Source organism: Cupressus sempervirens, chromosome 3 (genome assembly GCF_028749045.1).
Source record: "Cupressus sempervirens isolate cs-2001-9-10 chromosome 3, ASM2874904v1, whole genome shotgun sequence".
NCBI lineage: Eukaryota > Viridiplantae > Streptophyta > Pinopsida > Cupressales > Cupressaceae > Cupressus > Cupressus sempervirens.
Window position 1 is genome coordinate 632,077,944 of NC_143120.1, and position 14,338 is coordinate 632,092,281.

A 14,338-nucleotide genomic window follows, 5' to 3' on the forward strand; every position below is an offset into this window, starting at 1 on the left:
ACTTTGAGGGTGTCCATAAATGGTGTCTAGATAACTTGGATAGCATATGCATTCTTTGATGCCAAACTTAAATAGTAATATCATTTGACAAGTAAAATGACCATTATGAATATTTTGACTCATTAAATAATCATCTATAATAATGGACCCTAAAAGGGGACATTGCAATTGGTATCAGTGCTGTGATCTTGCCATTGTGTAGGGAAAATACAATTATATATTTTGATCAATAAAAGACCAGTCTATTGAATACAAGTTATAATGAAGCTTGGAAACATGATTATACAAATGATGAATATAAGTTCATAAATTAAAAAGTGAATTTTGTCGATTGGGAGAGGTAGAGTAAATCCTCTTGAGATAGGTAGATTCCAAGACAGGTAAGGACATGGGTTCTAATGCCTTGAGGAAAGATTTTAAGATGGGTAAGGACATGGTTTCAAATGCCTTGAGGAAAGAGTCCAAGATGGGTAAGAACATGGTTCCAAAAGCTTTGAGGAAAGATTCCAAGATAGGTATCAACATACAGTCCTAATACCTTGAGGGAGTCTACTCGAAGATGAGTATCTAGTGCCCAATCACATTTAAATTTTCATCCTCTTAAGGAGCGCATGTAAGAGTTAAAAATTAACTATGATCTAGCCAATGAAATAAAAATTGCAATTGCTTGAGGACAAGCAATTTTGGGAGGGTAGGATTGTAGTGTCCCAATCCTTTGCCTAAAATAGGTAATGAAATTAAATAATTGAGTTAAACAAATGTTGAATAGTAATTAAATAAATAATTAGTTAAATTAGACTTATGAACCATTTTTTATGAACATTTACATAACAATATATGCTTATTTGATTAATAACTAACCTATATAGTTGATTATCAATCCACATGCATAATCACCATTAACATTTATTATATTTAAACAATACTTATGTCATTATCTTATTCATGAATTACATGTATCATTATTCTTTTTAAAAGCCAATAAATTAATTTTATCATCACATAGGAAATGAGGCTAGTCCCAATTGAAACGACCCTATAGATGGTGCTTGGGAGGTATATAATCCATGCCCCTCATTAAATAGAAAGCATCGAAAAATACATTTCACAGAAACATATTAAAAGGCGCAATCCATGACATACTCCTTATTTACTAGACATGGCAATCCACGAAATACTCATCCAATCAACAAGCTGGAATAACACCACTGAAAGAAATCGATAAATAAAAAGGATGTCATTTATCATGACCCATTAATGCAGAAATAAATGTAATCACTAAACACTTTGATGTAATTATGGAATGCACTGAAACAAAGCCATTTTATATATAAAATTCCCAAGTTACCATCAAAGGAGGCTAAAAAAACATTTAGTAGCAAATAAATTATACAGGGAAGAATGATTCCGAATTTGTGATTTAACTCAAACACAAGATATTATAATTAAATGAATATATATTCATTTGAAATGAAAACATTTAGTAGCAAATAAATTATACAAGGAAGAATGACTCCGAATTTGTGATTTAACTCAAACACAAGATATTATAATTAAATGAATATATATTCATTTGAAATGGGAAATCATATATTTAATAAAAAGGGGATAACATATACAAAAGTGCCATATCCCCTACTTCCCCAAAATACCATACCTCTTATAGGGTAATTTATAAACACATTTATAATTGAGAATATATATTAAATATAACTAAAAAACAATATTTATAAGAAGTATACTCTTATATTGTTCTTAATAATTGTTGAGTAAGGTATTATTTTAAGAGGGATTTATAATGGAATTAATCATATAATTATTATTAGAAAACAATAATAATATCTTCAAACATTATTTAACCATAATCGGAAGGATACATTGTTACCATGGAGGGGCTTGTTTAAATCCAATCTAATGGATCTTATCCCAATAGAGGGTGGGGCTTAGCGTCCAGTAAATCTTTGTGAAATAGGCTTGGACCTGTAAACTTTGAGGGTTTCCATAGATGGTGTCTAGGCAACTTGGAGAACATATGTATTCTTCGATCCCAAACCCAAATAATAATATCATCTGACAAGTAAAATGACCATTATGAATATTTTGACTCATTAAATAATCATCTAAAATAATGGACCCTAAAAGGGGACATTACACCTTGCAACTAAAAAACTACAAAAACAAAAAAATAGATATGAGAGATAACCAATCCGAATTCAATCAATTAATCTAACAAGTATATCGAATATGCTGGGATGTAAGGCTTTTTCGGTTACGACCAACACAAACAAGAACACATAGATTGAATGCGATCTTTTTGCTGCAAGCTATCACCCTATGGGATGCCCCTAGCTTGATCTCTATCTTCTATGAAACCTACTCACAAACTCAAACACTAGATACAAAGATAATGCCCCAATAGGTCGATATTTAAATGTTACATATCCCTAGGCAAACTTATTAAGCCCGCCGGCCTTGAATTACAAACAATTACATCAAATCAAGAAATTTTTGTAAACGATCCAACCACAAAGTTGGCGAACACAAATCCACCCTGAGATCCATACCAAACAACTTCAATGATCCAATTCTTCTAGCACAAGCCGCGATCAGCAAATCGGTGAATGCAACTAGACAAACCGGTGAACATAGTGAATCAGTGAATAGAGAAACCAATCTGTGAGCAGAGATAACAACTAATCAACCGATGACCATAATTGAATCCAAATGAAGTGCAATCATAAAGATACGATCTCCAAAGTGTCCTTAGCCAAAATCCATGATAGCAATCAAAATCTCTCAAAGGTACATGAGTGCTGCCATAGACACTCAAATCGGAAAACAAGAACAAAGGAAACAAAGATGATGCATGATTGCCAAGAACCAAAGATGCTCCTGCATCAACACCCCAAGTGAGTAAAAGATGTTCCATAAGAGGAACTTATAAAAATATTGTAGGATTCATAACATAAATCTCATGCTCATTCTTGACCTAAATATTCTCTTTATCTGCAATCATCATCTACAAATTGGCAACTCCTATTGTCAAATCCATTAAAATTCCTTGATCTATTTAAAATTTTAATAACCTCCATCACCATATAAAACTGTTTAGGACCTCTTCTTTGTTTAACGAGCTTGATGAACTTGTCCTTGTTACCAATTTGTACTTATCCTTAACAACCAAGGTTTGCTTCTTTTGTTGCACAATTTTACCTTTGTTGATGCTCAATAAATTCTTACCTTCAGATCTGATTACAAGATTCTTTTTTATTTTATCAACCTTTAAGTTTCCCTCAATACTCTGAAATTCAACACCCTGATTCCCCAAACAATAAGTATTTATAAGAATCAAGTTCCTTGCACTTCTACGCTCTTCCTCCTTAAAAGAAAATAAAGTGAACTTTTGCGCATCATTTTCTATTGACACCATGTTCCTTCTTCAATCATGAATAGCTCTATTATATTACCAAGGTATACCTAATAGAACATAACAAACACTCATATTGACCACATCACATAATGCCCCGTTCTTGTAAGTTTCAATGTTGAAATTAACCCAATATTGCTATCTCACTACCACCATATGGTCATCCTGAAACTAACTTATTCAATAAAGACAGAGGTGTTTCAAGTCTCCTTAAGCTAAGCTTCTATACTGTTTCTTTTGATACAACGTTATTAGTACTTCCACTATCCATAATAACCTTACAACATTTTCCCCTTGATTTGCATACAGTTCTAAACAAGTTCCTCCTTTGAATAGGTTCAACTTCCTTCTTACTCAACACAAGTCTCCTAAGCATAAGAGACTCTCCTATTTGGTTTAGCCATACCTTCCTCAAGTTAATCAATATCATGCTCCTCATAGTCCACAAGATTCCGATTAACAATGCTTTTGCTAGATCGTTTAGAACATTGAAGAGCTCTATGTCCTTTGCTACCACACTTGAAACAAGTACCTTTGAATTCCTTGCTACTACTTCCTTTTCTGAGCAGGCTCCTTCAACATCCTGCTTCTCTTTGCTCAAGTTACCACTTGCTTCTCCCTACCCCTAGGGTTACTATGTTTCCTCTTCAACTTATATTCTGCCTTACAATGCATGTTGATAAGCATCCTCAACTAAATTGATCCTCAACATATTCAACTCGTGATGAAGGATGATTCCCTTAATACCACAAACACATAACAAAAATAGAGAAACAACAATATGAAAGAATAGAAAATGGGCTTCTTATTATCTCCAAATGTATGGAATTACAAATTTCAGAAATACAACATGCAAAGCCACATGGGCATTTTTCTTATAATATTTTGCAAGCTAGAGCAACCTTCCAACAACCTAGAACTGCTCTTGACAACCCTATAGACCTTTATATAGGCAATTTTCCACTGCCCAAGAAATTCTAGAATTTTAGCCCAAGACCTTGAGGCCGACCAACTCTAAATTATTATTGTCTTTCATATTTTGTTACATTAGAGTTGGCGCAAACAATTTCAGTCTTATAGTTATAATTATAGGTAGCACAACTTTTGGAGACCATAACTTGTCAAGTGTTGCTCTAATTGACTATGATTAGCCCTTTTTGGAAACGACACTTGCTCTTTTACAACACTTGACTCGGGCAAGCTCCAGTTAGTTGGGGCTGGGCTCCTTTTCGAAGCTTCTAAGGCCTTCAAAAAGGAGTTCAAAGATTTTGTACCAAAAAATCTCAATAAGTTCACCAATACATTTGGTATTGCAATGGAACTCAACTAGCAACCTGATATAGTTAAAATGATCCTGCATATATGAAATTAGAACATTATGAGCTCGAATGACCAACTTACTAAAATTTGTAAATTTCCACAAATAACAGCTCTGCATTGAAATAACCCTTATTGAAAAAAGCAAAACAAAAATGTTTTTAGGTGATGCAAGATTGCCCTGACTCCTAGGATGCTCCTACATCAACTCGTCCTCGATATTAAATCTTAGACCATTAATATATCTAGCTACCTTTTCACTAGATAACCCTCAGTGTCCAGATCTGATTTTCATCTTGTAAAACTCCTTGGTGTAATCCTTTACACTTCTTCTGTTTCAGAGTTCGCTACTTCTTGAATAGTTCTAATTCATGATCCTTAGGTATGAATTTAGCCTTATGTCTAGTAACCATTACCCTCCATCAAGTGATTTTCAATTCACCATTATCTTCCCTATCCATTTGCAATTCTTTCCGCCTTAATGCGGCATGACCATTCAGCCTAGTCTGTGCTAACCTAACCCTTTGTGGATCCCTAATATCCTTAAGGTCAAAGTATTCTTCTAGTTCACCAATCCAGTCTATCAAAAGCTCAGGATGTAATGAATTAGAGAAATTAGAAACATCCATTCTACAACTCTTACCTGTTTGTGCCATAGCTCTCAGCAATCTTTCTTCTTCTACATGGATACCAACATCAACAGTCTCAAGATCTTAAGCAACTTCCTCATATGCATCCTCAATCCCAAGATTCCTTTGCAATCCAGTCTAAACATTATGAATTTCAGTCCTTGTCTCATTCTTGATTCCATTCCTTCGTAATCCAGTCTAAACATTACGAATTTCAGTCCTTGTCTCATTCTTGATTCCTCCATCATTTGTTCTAGTCTTCCAGGCAGTGTCCTTCCAATCCTTCAGTGCAACTACCTCAACTTCAATGATCTGACCCAAACTTGTTGTATTCTTCTACTATCACTTAATCACCTCTCACTACAAAGGAACAATTACTACAAATATATAAATGATCACAAGCCACAAGTTGGCCAAATTGATCACATTCTCCAAGAAAGAAGAAAACATATCACATAATATAGGGCAGGACCTAAATCTTAAGAACTCGTCCGGATATGTCTGAAATGTTGTGAGATCGTACAAGGAGATTGGTCACGAGCTAAGGAACTCCGAACCAAGCACCATTAAGCTTTGCCAATTGTGAAGCAACTTCGCAAGATCAGAAAACCCAATCAAATAGGACCAGACCCAAACTGAAGAAATCTCCATCAAGAAAGAACGAATCACGGTGCGACCCTAGCCAGAAAATCTACTGGACTCCTAGAACAAATCCCTAGCTACGCAATTCAAAGCGAGAAGAATTGAAGGATCGACTCCAAACACACTCAATTTGGAACAAATAGGAATTAAGAGGAAACAAATATTTTTAGTCGATGCAAGATTGCCAACAACCCAAGGATCCTACATCATTATGTGGTAAAGATTTCTGTTCATTGCTGTGGAAATTTGGCTGGAGTTTTAAAACCCTTGAGTGTCACTGATCTCATTGAGACATGGGCTCTTCCTTGTCAGAAGAGTGTGTTTTGTTTGGTGGAGGAAGTTTAGTTTCGGAAAGCCTAGCACATAGTTTATTCTGGGCTGCGAGAATTCATCAGGTTTAAAGGAAAAATTGAGGACAATATTAGTGCTGGAGACTGAAATTTGGGAACGTTGCCTGCAACACATCATTCGTTTCTGAGGTTTCTGTGCAGGACTATTGAAGAGCATCAGTTTCAGACTTAATGCAGATCAATTTGGGAGCTCAACACCACTTTTGAAAGGTTGACTAGGGTTAGAAAAATTTCTGACCCAAGTCTCAGCTATTTCAGTATGATATCTGCACATTTACTTGATGGATATGATAGTTCTGAAAATTTGTGGGCAGTTAGAAGGGCTTAAAATGTCATTTTTCTAAGTATAATAATAATCAGAAATTTCTATTTTCCAGTTTTAATTCTGAACTGAAATCTGATCAGGAATTTTGGGTTGGATTGAAACTTCAGTAGCACAAATAACTTTCTTGATTTATGCCATAGTAAAGGTTTTTGTCATCAGATTTGTGCTCTAGTGTGCAAAAATTATTGTTTTGTCTTTCGTATCCTATTTGGGGATATTACATATTCATTGCAGCTAATTGGAAGAACAGTTAATGTGATAGTCCTTGTTTCCACAGAGACTGGAGTTCCATATTCTGAGTATTATTTGTGGTAGCCCTCAGTTGAAGTTGTTATTGCAAGAGACTAGCAGCGTGTTGAGTAAGAAGGATGTTAGGTAGTTGATGAAGTAGCATAGGAAATAATCAGCCATCTTGTTTGTCAAGAATAGCTAAGTCATTTTTCTAAGTATAATAATAATCAAAAATTTCTATCTTCCAGTTTTAATTCTGAACTGAAATCTGATCAGGAATTTTGGGTTGGATTGAAACTTTAGTAACACAAATAACTTTCTTGATTTATGCCGTAGTTAAGATTTTTGTCATCAGATTTGTGACCTAGTATGCAAAAATTATTGTTTTGTCTGTCATATCCTATTTGGGGATATTACATATTCATTGCAGCTAATTGGAAAACCAGTTAACGTGATATTCCTTGTTTCCACAGAGACTGGAGTTCCATATTCTGAGTATTATTTGTGGTAGCCCTCAGTTGAAGTTGTTATTGTAAGAGACTAGCAGTGTGTTGAGTAAGAAGGATGTTAGGTAGTTGATGAAGTAGCATAGGAGTTGATCTGTTTGGAGCATGCAGCGCTTTAACTAGATAAAATCATGCATTCTTCTTAATGGATTGGTTAAGTGACAAAGTATTAAAGGTATGAACAAAAACAAATTCATTTTGAAGAGATGATGCGCAAGTCAAGTATGTAGCAGCCATCTTGTTTGTAAGGAATAGCTGAGTCAATTTTGTATTGTGAAGAAAATATATACTCCAGCCGTTTTCTTTGGTCAGTGTGTGTATAGCCAGTGGATGGTTTTGATGGTGCTGTGCAACAGGAGTCAACTTTCTATAAATAGAAGTCAGTGCTGTTAATGACGTGGTATAAGTGATCTGTGATGTTTTCTGCATTTATGGAGGCTGAAAATCAAGACCATATTTTTTCATAACGTGGCTTGTATTTTGGTGTATAGCCAGTGGATGGTTTTGATGGTGCTGTGCAACAGGAGTCAACTTTCTATATATAGAAGTCAGTGCTGTTAACGATGTGGTATAAGTGATCTGTGCTGTTTTCGGCATTTATGAAGGCTGAAAATCAAGACAACATTTTTTCATAACATGGCTTGTATTTTGGTCGACTACATTCAAGTATATAGCAGCCATCTTGTTTGTCAAGAATAGCTGAGTCAATTTTGTATTGTGAAGAAAATATATACTCCACCTGTTTTCTTTGGTCAGTGTGTGTATAGCCAGTGGGTGGTTTTGATGGTGCTGTGCAACAGGAGTCAGCTTTCTATAAATAGAAGTCAGTGCTGTTAATGACGTTGTAAAAGGGATCTGTGATGTGTTCTGCATTTATGAAGGCTGAAAATCAAGATCACATTTTTTCATAACGTGGCTTGTATTTTGGTTGACTACATTTCTGATCTACTTAGAAAAGATATCGTCCATTTTTCAATTTATCATATATGTAATACATTACCATGTGTGCCCTCCCTATTTACTTTTGGTCCATAGTCTATACTCCTATTGGCAATTTTTGAGCCTTACAGATGAATTTAGAATGACGCTGCTGACCTATGCTGATGATGTATTAAACTTACCGTCCCATTTTTATTACACAGGAGGTCCCATGCTTTCCCCCATTGAAATTGATCAAACCTTAAATATCATCCAAACATTCTGTGCAGCTATTTTGTAGGAATAAAGTTTTAGTCTGCTGCGTATTTGGCAGCTTTCAACCTATATAAGGTTTTACACAATAAAAAGAAAATATGTTCTTATATTGTTTTAAAATTTAAAATGTTACAATAACTTAAATATTGAAGCAGCCATGCAACTATATTATTTTCATAAAACTATTTTTTTGCAGCATGCTTAATTTTGTAAACACCCACTTAAAAAGTATGCCTTGCCCCTTCTCCATTGGACCACTGCAATGAAGTGACATTTACCCTAAACCAATTTTTTTGATATTGTCTTTGATCAAGCTCAGTTTAAGTTCTGTATTACATGCTCACATGCATATGTAGACATGCATGTATTTCAGAACATTTTGATAGTCTATGAAATCTATAAGGCAGTGAATTTCAATTTTTTTTGTGAGTTTGTGTTCAAGTTCAAGTGAGTGAAAGCTCAAATGCAACTTTCTTAAATGAAAACTTAAAAGAAATTATATATCATGGAGTATTGATGCAGATTCTCAGGGACACCAATGTTTCACAGCATGGTGACTAGAGCTCGTGCATCTAATTCTGACATTGCTGTTCTAATAGAGCCCGAGTTGGTTCTCCTTCCAGACTTTATGGTTGCTCTTCAGTATGCACATGGCTTAGAGCATGATTGGCTTCTTGTTGCAATGCCTCCAAAAGTTTCTTATTTTCCCTTCTATATGGAAGGCCCAGGCAAATGGGTTGAACAAGGGGGTCTTCCTGTTGAATACGAAAAGGTATTCAACTTTTACCCATTTTTCTTTGAAATGATGAAATGGTAGTAATACAAAAGTAATTAAAATACTATTAATATAAAGAATGCAAATTGTGCAATATGTTATGTGCCGTTATATGTTCAAGTGGTGGAACTAATAATTCTATGGTAAATTATTAGGCTCACCACCCACTCACCTTTATGTGGCTAATGGTTTGCTAAATGGTTTGATCAGGTTCAGCAATATATCAGACACAAACGTAAGTGGGTCAATTGTGAAGGTGGAAAATTGTGGGCATGGAATACAGGAGAGCTGCCTTTGCATGCAGGGGTCATGCCTCCTTTCATCTATGGAAAGGGATTTCACAATGAATGGCTGCTAAATGAGGCTTTGTCTTCAGATTTCAGATTTGTATTTGATGCAAGTGAAGCAATATCGATCTTTGACACCAAAATTGGCATGAAAATCAATGGGCATTCTGTAGAAAATGTAGATAATACATATAAAGTAGGAAGGTTGTGGGAAGTTGAAGGTAATACGCATCTGGCAACACTGTATGGTTCATTTTATTTCCGACCAGCTAATTTCTCAAACAATCCAGTGAGACTCGTTGAATGTGATGGAATCTATAGCTTTATAAACCCTTCAGAGGAACTGAAATCCTGGGAGGCTATAAATTTACAACTATCTCGTCCCGAGACCAATTCTGAGAAGGAAATTTTAGAACACCAAATAAAGAATGGAAAGCTTATGACAAGCTTTAGAAGGTTCTTCTTGGGTAAAAAACAGAGAAAGCCTTCAATAAGGTTTGGCCAGTCTTTACTTCAGGCAACTGGAAATTCAGATAAGTTTAAGGATAAAATCTTGGGGTCTAGAATGAGGCGCCAATTAGTTGACTGCATCTATAAGAGCAATTCAGAAAGAAGAAAATTGGACTGCCCAACATCAGAGATGAATTCTGTTTTGCATCCCGCATTAACCTTGTCATTACCTTTCACCTTGGATACTCTTCTCGAGAAAGTCACCGATAATGACAAAACTGTTATTCTTGCAGTTGTAGGGAATAACTACAGAGACATGCTGATGAGCTGGGTTTGCCGTTTAAAGCGGCTTAAAATCTCCAATTTTCTCATCTTTGCAATTGATCATCAGATATATCAATTTTGTGTTCTCCAGGTATACTCTGCAGTTTAAAATTATAAAAATAAGGATAATCTTCTTCTGTAACTCTTTCTAATTATGTATTATTTTTCATTCTCGACTCACTAGATAGTGTCGCACTTTGACTATTCGATAGAAGTCCATGTTCTGATAAAGATTGAAATCTTTGGAGTTTCAGGGGTTACCTGTGGTTATGGATGCTCGTGCAATGAATATAAGCTTCAACGACTGTCACTTTGGAAGTAAATGCTTTCAAAGGGTAACCAAAGTAAAATCACGAATTGTTTTGCAAATCCTCCGATTGGGTTACCATGTAATATTTAGTGATGTGGATGTTTATTGGTTTAAAAACCCAATGCCCTATCTCAAATCATTTGGATCAGCAGTCCTTGTAGCTCAGAGTGATGAATATAATGAGACAGGTCTGTTTATTTTGACTCCTCTTTGGGAAGTGAATCTTTGTCTTTTTTAATTGTTTATTTTTATTGTCTTTGCTATATATTGTATATTAGTATCTGTTTACATTAAAATTGACCTCCATTTTTGGCCAAATAGGATCATTGGCGCTTTCTTTTTAACCAAAGTACTTGGAACATTTGCAGAGCCATTAAATTTACCTCGCCGTCTGAATTCGGGGTTTTACTTCGCTCATTCTGATCAGGCCACTATTACTGCTTTTGACAAGATAGTAAAACATGCTGCACTTTCAGATATGTCAGAACAACCAAGCTTCTATGATACACTCTGTGGAGAAGGGGGTGTGCATAGGGTTGGGGATAGTTTATGTATAGAACCAGAGACAAATCTAACAGTTCATTTCTTAGACAGAAACAGATTCCCTAATGGAGCTTTCAATGGGCTGTGGGAAAAAGAAAATGTTGATGATACTTGCAAAAGTCAAGGTTGTGTGATCCTGCACAACAATTGGATAAGTGGGAGGAAGAGGAAGCTAGAGAGGCAAGTCACATCAGGCCTATGGGAATATGATGTCAGCTCTAGAATGTGCTTGCAAAGCTGGCAAGGACCCAAGTCCATGGGTTCTTATTAGCCAGCTTGGGTTGCAGGATAGGAACTTTGGCATCCCACCAGAAAAGATTTTTTTGATGCTTCCTCTTATCTATTCTTCTGGACTTGAATCCCAAGTTCTACCAGCATTCAGGATAGATGTGAAAATCAGAGAAATCGCTCAAATATAGCAACCTGGCTGAGGAAGCTATTGATTGAAAATTTTGTATGTAAATCTTCATTCTAACTGAAGCAGAGTGAATTCAAATGGATGTAATGTGAGACAAGAGAACTAAATGTTATGAAGCATGATTATTCACAATCTTCGCTATAACTTGTGCTTCCGATAAGAGTGAATCTTCCTGATTCAGATCAGTTATAAAATTGGAGATTTGCAAGAGATTCTCGACTCCATTCTTAGCATCTCTAATTGCAGTTTTCTTGTATCACAATACATGTTTTGGCATAATATATGGAGACTGACACCCTAACCCTTGCTTCTCATCCTGTGCATTTGAAAACGCATCCATGTCTTAGAGACCTTTACGGGGATGCTCCCAAACATCGGCAGTCTTCAAATTAAGTATAAAATTGGAGATTTGCAAGAGATTCTCGACTCCATTCTTAGCATCTCTTATTGCAGTTTTCTTGTATCACAATACATGTTTTGGCATAATATATGGAGACTGACACCCTAACCCTTGCTTCTCATCCTGTGCATTTGAAAACGCATCCATGTCTTAGAGACCTTTACTGGGATGCTCCCAAACATCGGCAGTCTTCAAATTAAGTTTCCTTGTGTCTCTTGAGTCTTTACACTTGCTCGAAGTATCACATCCCTTGGAGACAAGCAATAATAATGCGTAAGCTGACACATGTATCGTAGTCTTATCAGTCCCTGTTTGCCATTTGTAAGAGATTTTGGTATAAAATTTAATTGTCTATATGATGATGATCATCAAATATCATTATAATTAATTGTTTTCTTTCATTCACACCTATTACAGCACTTTTATGTTAATTTTTTAACATTTTAAAGCATTTTAGTCATTTGCATTTTCCAAAGTTGCATTTGAAATGTATAAAAACTTAATAATATTTGAATAACTATTTATTATGTTATTGTCGAATCGATATATTGTTGCTCAATGATTATATTAAGGACGAGGCCCCTATTTGTGAACTCACCAATTTAAAAGCTTTTACCCCATTTATAGAAAAGAGAATGTTTATTTTGATGTTTCCAAATAGCCGTCTCCATTTGAAAAAATGGTATATCAGTATCCATCCAACATCTCCTATCCTAGTAGCAGTCCCAATCTCCCTGGCAACTATTCAGTAAGTGTGAGCATACAAGAGATTGCTAAGTCTAACCTTGAATAGATTAGGACACCATCCACAAAAATTTGACACCAAATATATCTCATGGAAACTTGATTTGGGTGAAAACCATAGTGTGAGAATGATGCTAAAAAAATGTATACTCTTTTGGACTACGCTCTGTTAGGAGTATTCTCTTGTCCAACTATTAGATGCTACTTAGTTAAGGGATTTACCTTAAGACCTGTTAAAGTCTTTGCTTGCTAGAGTAATTAGAATACCACTTGGTTAGAGGATTTTATAGTAGGGACCTGATCCACCTGATTAAGGGATTTTGCTGTTACAATTGTTAGAGAGTAACTAATAGAAAATGGTTTGTAATGCCCACCACCTTTACTAGATTAGATCCAATTATGCGCTTTAACACAACAACATACCCAACACTATACTCTAACTTGATAATACTCAATTCCAACACTTGCACTATGATCACAACCTTCTCCAACTTTGCATTCCACTTGCAATTAGCAATTAGGTTCTTCTCTATTTTTTCCCTTAAGTAGAAATTCATTCCACCGCCTTTACAAAACCTAAATCAAACGATCCAAATTAATTTTGTCATCACAAATCATATCTAACCATTCGTTCTTTTTTCTCTCTCATGATCGTGTTGGCTCACATTCAATTTGTACATTGGAAATTGTTCGAACTCCATAAGTCATTTTGACCAAATAGAAACTTCTTCAAGAGTCTACCTCAAATGTATTACATTGATCGATGTGTTGTCAAATTCTTCCACAAAATGCATATAACTTCTAACTCTTTGAAAATGATCATTGATCCCAATAAAAAATCAAAATTTATGATCGCTCCTTAGAATTTTACAAAATGTTTGTCATTACTGGTTTGGCCTTTACATGTTACCTGTTCATCTAGTTCACCCATTTATTCCTTTTAACTTGTGTGCTCTTGTTTACCTATTCTTTTCAGCATCACTTTCAAACCACAAAACTACCTTTATCTGTGGGTGCTATCCTAACCATATTATCTTGATATCATCATCAACTATATCTCATGATTGATCCAACTAATTCATTACCGATTTGAAGTAACATTCAAATCATTTAACTATTTTCCATCAACTACTCTAGCAATTGCCTAATTTGATTCCATCACACAACTTAATAATTTAGTGTGCAACTTATCCTTTTCTCCAATGAGTATGTGGTAACATGCTAAAACAGTTAGTCAAATAATTGACATCAGTGAAACCATATAATTGATTTACTTGTCATCAAAACTTGTTCCGACCTTCATCAACTCATCATATAACATTGTTGCAACATCAAAATTAACCAACAAACTACTCAATCAACTTTGATAAGTTATGCCAACAATCTATCCTTTGGCGTTGACACCAACAATGACTTGTTGATGGCAACACTATCATGATGGAAACACTCTGCGTGAACTCCTCCTA

The 14,338-nt window shown here is 35.2% G+C and overlaps 1 protein-coding gene across 4 annotated transcripts in view; it reads left to right on the forward strand.

The window, feature by feature from the left end:
- LOC149568270 (Nucleotide-diphospho-sugar transferase family protein) overlaps positions 1-12,040 on the forward strand; it is a 62,894-nt gene extending 50,854 nt beyond the window's left edge. For 3 of the 4 annotated variants that reach the window (XM_089821249.1, XM_089821248.1, XM_089821250.1), the window contains 4 exons: positions 9,144-9,393; positions 9,607-10,548; positions 10,712-10,955; positions 11,136-12,040. In XM_089821249.1, coding sequence (XP_089677375.1) covers positions 9,144-9,393; positions 9,607-10,548; positions 10,712-10,955; positions 11,136-11,581 — 1,882 coding nt within the window. In that variant the 3' untranslated portion in view covers positions 11,582-12,040. Of the gene's footprint in view, positions 1-9,132; positions 9,394-9,606; positions 10,549-10,711; positions 10,956-11,135 lie in introns of all 4 variants that reach the window. The other variant, XM_089821251.1, reaches the window with a different exon arrangement.
- The last annotated feature ends 2,298 nt before the right edge of the window (positions 12,041-14,338 follow it).